The sequence below is a fragment of the Lampetra fluviatilis genome, chromosome 51 (assembly GCF_964198595.1).
Source record: "Lampetra fluviatilis chromosome 51, kcLamFluv1.1, whole genome shotgun sequence".
NCBI lineage: Eukaryota > Metazoa > Chordata > Hyperoartia > Petromyzontiformes > Petromyzontidae > Lampetra > Lampetra fluviatilis.
Genome location: NC_136325.1, coordinates 2,481,831 through 2,486,221, shown reverse-complemented (window position 1 = coordinate 2,486,221; position 4,391 = coordinate 2,481,831). Strand labels below are relative to the sequence as shown.

General features: G+C 46.9%; 1 protein-coding gene across 1 annotated transcript; it reads right to left on the bottom strand.

Moving 5' to 3' along the window:
* Positions 1-413: 413 nt before the first annotated feature.
* Positions 414-1,394, bottom strand: LOC144948765 (olfactory receptor-like protein OLF4). Its single transcript, XM_078878412.1, has one exon. It carries the CDS (start codon positions 1,392-1,394, stop codon positions 414-416), a length of 981 nt encoding a protein of 326 aa, XP_078734538.1.
* Positions 1,395-4,391: the final 2,997 nt, after the last annotated feature.

The following is a 4,391-nucleotide window of genomic DNA, read 5'->3' as shown; positions in this document are numbered from 1 at the left end:
TAGCCTAGTAATTACAAATTCATTAATTGCTACTGCAGCTGTATGTTGGAGACAGTTGTGGATGCGAGAAATATTGCGAAGATGAAAGTAAGCGGTCTTGCACATGGAGGAAATGTGAGTAGAAAAGGAAATGTTGGAGTCAAGAATGAAACCCAGATTTCATGCCTGTTGAAAAATATGTCGATGGACAGTAGGTTGATGATGTGAGGTAATGGATGTTTTTTTTTTTATCAATAAAGTGAACTTCAGTTTTAGAGTTATTAAAATAAGGAAAATTTGCTGCGAGCCAGTGAAAAACTGCAGTAAAAAACGAAGATTAGGTGGGAAGTGGAATTAAATCAGATTGATTGAAACTACATATCTATTGTGTTAATCGAGGTATACCCTAAACTGTGCTTTGTGTTAAGCATCATTCAACCACGATCTGATACATTCACTTTGATTGTTGGACAGAAATGCACCTTTCTCAATATCTTGTTGAATTGCGTATTAATCGCGAGCCTTAGCTCAAGGGTGCGTAGGCAATAAACGAGTACGTTCGCAATCGGGCTGAGCAAGAACACCAACTGAGCGGCGGATCTCAAGTTGACGCCCTCGCTGTTCGCATCCTTTACAATGCGCGGCAAAAGGATGTCTAAAAAAACTGACGTGAAAAACACAGCGAGTGCCATGAAATGCGTGCTGAATGTGTGCAGAGCTTTGCTTCTGAACGCAGAGCTCGAATTCTTGCACTCAATAAAAATCCGAACGTAGGTGTACGCAACCACACAGAGAGGAAAAACACCCAACGTTGCAACCATTGACGATCCGACAACATCCATTTTTCTCGTGTCACCGACAGCCAACTTTAATAATCCCGTATTATCACAAACTATACCCTGGATTTGCCTGTTTTTTTCGCTTAATTGCAATGAAAATTGAAGGATGACTAGAATGCTGACTGCAACTGCTGCCATCAGCCAGGACAGTAATGCCATGAAAATGGATCTCTTTGCAGTAACCTTGGTGTGGTAGTGCAATGGGTAGCAGATGGCCAGGTAGCGATCAACAGACATGATAGCCAATGTAAACACCTCATTCATGGCAGATATGTGAAGTGTGAACATCTGTGCGACACATGACACATACAGGATCTCTCTGTCGCCTGTCAGGAGAACGTGCAGCTGCTTGGGCAAGCCACCGGTGCTGATAATGACGTCGCCAATTGCGAGATTGCACAGAAAAATTAGCATGGGCTTGTGTAAGTCTGTGGATATTGCCACCGTCACGAGTACCATCAGATTGGTTGCGGTTATAGTTAGGTACATCGCAAGACACAGGCTGAATATCAGCACCTGTATAGAGTACGGCGCTTCAAATGTGGCGAGATGGAGCACCGAGCTTCTGTTGTCCATAATTGCGTTCCTTTGGACTCCTGCGTCTATAGCCTGAGACCTTCTCACGCAGTCCCTGTTGAAGTCACAAAACATTTTTCCATGAAAAAAAACATCATGGGACCTCCTTTGCCAGTACCAAAATATGAGAATAGGTTTTCCCCCTTCTTATCTGCCAACAAAACAGGTGTTAAGTTGTTAAAACGCCAAAGTGAAACCTTTTATATTTTGGTACTGGCAAAGGATGTAGATGCTCAACCCGAGCTTTCATCACTATGATGGTGCGTTGTCTTTGTGCTGTACGCCTTTTGGCGTCCTCTGGTCTAGCACCGCTTGAGACTAGGCTAAAAAAAGAATCTGTCTCTGGTGTGGACCAATCAGTTTCAAAGACAATGCTTATATTATCAGAGTATGGTTTTTGTTTGCATTTTGACCACAAGTATTGTGGTTAATGCAGACATGATTCCTTGTAATAGGTTTCAATTTGGTGTTTTAACAACTTAACACCTGTCTTGTTGCCAGACCAAAGAGGACACCCCTATTCTCAAATAAAATCAGTTTCTGAAAATGCATAGAAATGCTCACTAATAATATGAACAATGACTGATGAACAATGGCTCAAAAATAGAACAGAACTCACCTTGTTTTTGTTGCTTGAACTGAGGGCAGATCAGTGATGCTCGTGGAATCTGCTGATTTATATGCGTTTTGGGGACCACGTGACAGTGAGCCTTCAGGCGCGATGGGAGGTTCCGCGCATGGCTGGTGCGTGCTGCAGCGCCCTGCGGATTTACCCATTGCCCAGAGGAGTCTTTTGAGTCAAGATTAGCTCGTAATGTGATTTCTACACCTAGAGTTGGGGGGTGACTGCATTAGAAGCAATTGGGTCATGTTTTCAGTTTTTTTATGACGTCCATTTTCAAATGCTTCAACCTAATCTTTGGAAAATATATTACTACATTAGAAGCAACTGGGTCATGTTTCCATTTATTTTTTACAATCACTACATACATTTTTAAATGCTTCAACCTAAAATTTTTAAAATATGTTTTTAAAGTCATCGTGTTGTATATTGCACAAATATAAAAATGCTGTATATAATGTCATAGAATTAGTTTATTTTCTTAGATAGTGTGTTAATGCATGTATAACTTAGAATGTGTTATGTATGATGGCTTTATATATAGAGTGCATTCATAGGTAGTTTTTACTGTGGGCACCAAGTATGCAAGCCTCCATAACAGAATAAAATGAGATGTCACTTAGAATTCCATCATCCATTACTATTGCCCCTGGGTATCAATTTGAGATCTTGTATTCTAATTAGTCCACATGCCTTCCTAGTGGGGATGTTATTGCTCAACGGGCTCATTAATGAACCCATTAACTGCTGGAATGTCAATTATGACTTTCCGGGCTGTACCTGTGGGAATCCGCTTGACCTATCTCCACGAGCCTAGCTCTTAACTCTCTACTCTCTCCTGAAAGTGTAGCTAGACTTGGAGGGTTTCATTACAGCCTAAATCATCGGTTTATGGGCTGTAATTAACCTCAACATTTGAAGACGTTTTAACAGTGTACTTAACTACATATCTATTATGTTAAGTCAGCTTGGTCTTTTCAATGTGTAGGGGATCTGCGAGCCACCCTCACACACACGCACCACGCAAACACGACGTCAACCGGACCAAGGAGTGCCAGACGGGAGTGTGCATTGTAGATGCGTTAAAGAGCGGAATGCGCTGGCCAGGGGTCAGGGGTCATAGGGCAGTGACGGGGATGTGTATTGGAGACGGAGATGTGTATTGGAGATGGTTTAAAGGGCGCTGTGGGACGGGTGTTCGGGGTTGGTTGTGGAACGAGTGTAGCTGTGTTTTGGTGAATTAAAGAAGTGCTTCAAACCATTCTCGACTCCTCTTCATCTGGTGACAGTGGTGGAATGTCTCACCTCACCCGAAGCAAGAACCCAAGGGGGGAGACACAGCAAGAAGACACTCTGAGTGCCCAGGACGAGATCTGCTCTGAAACGAAACGGCCGAGTCGGGATTCGTCTTTCCGCTCATCGACGGGATCCGTCGCAGCTGCTCGTCCCGTGTGGCCACCTTCCTCGACCAACCCGGCGGTGCAGACACAGCGCCGTCGCCGCCGCAGATCATTTCTCGAGGGATCGGAGGATGGATCTGCTGTTGGAGGCAGTCACCGCGCTACTTAGCCAGCTGGGTCCTGAGTTCGAACGAGCGGGGGGAACCTCAGCCGCAAGACCTCCTCAGGGAGGAACCGGGGGTGTCGGTCAGCCTTCCCGAACAGGTACTCCGCAGCATCTCTCCGGGGATGGAGCAGCATCAACGATGCTGCCGACCGTGCATCCCGCGCGTGATCTGGGAGAACACTCAAGTCGGTCCTCCCGAGATACTCCGACAGCAGAGGCAACCGGGGGCAAGATGCAGCCACATCAGGATGGAGCCACCAGCTGGGCGCGATACAGAAGTTTGCGTCCAAATCGGGAGAATGGCGCGCTTTTTTCCGCCGGTTTGAGACGGCCGCCTGGGCAATGAGGTGGATGGAGGAGCAAGCCCTGACGATGCTGCCCACCGTGTTGGACGACCTCGTGCTGGTGGTGTTCGACCGGATTCCGGCTGAAAAACGAGGAACCCTGCAGGGTGTCTACAAAGAGATGGCTGATGTGTTCGATCCTCCATCCGGAGTGTGCCAGAGGTTTCAAGACCGCCAACGTGAAGCATCCGAATCGTTCCTGGTTTTCAGGACGGAACTGTTGGCGATGGCAGAAGCTGCATTCCCGCGGCTCTACTAGCTAGCCCTGGACTCGCTGGTGGTGGAGCGGCTCCTTGACATGGCACGGAAGGCGGGAGCGATGCTGCCGGTGGTGGAGGAGGAAGTCCGCACCTCGCTATGGGTCGCACGCCATCTCTGCGCTTACGAGGAGATGGTGGGACCTTTGCGAGCTGTGGAATACGTCGCGTCTGATCACGGTGACGTCGAGGAGTGGCCACGGCCTCC

Excerpts from the sequence above, each read along its gene's own strand:
- LOC144948765 (XM_078878412.1), bottom strand. The coding sequence starts at position 1,394 with ATGGACAACAGAAGCTCGGTGCTCCATCTCGCCACATTTGAAGCGCCG.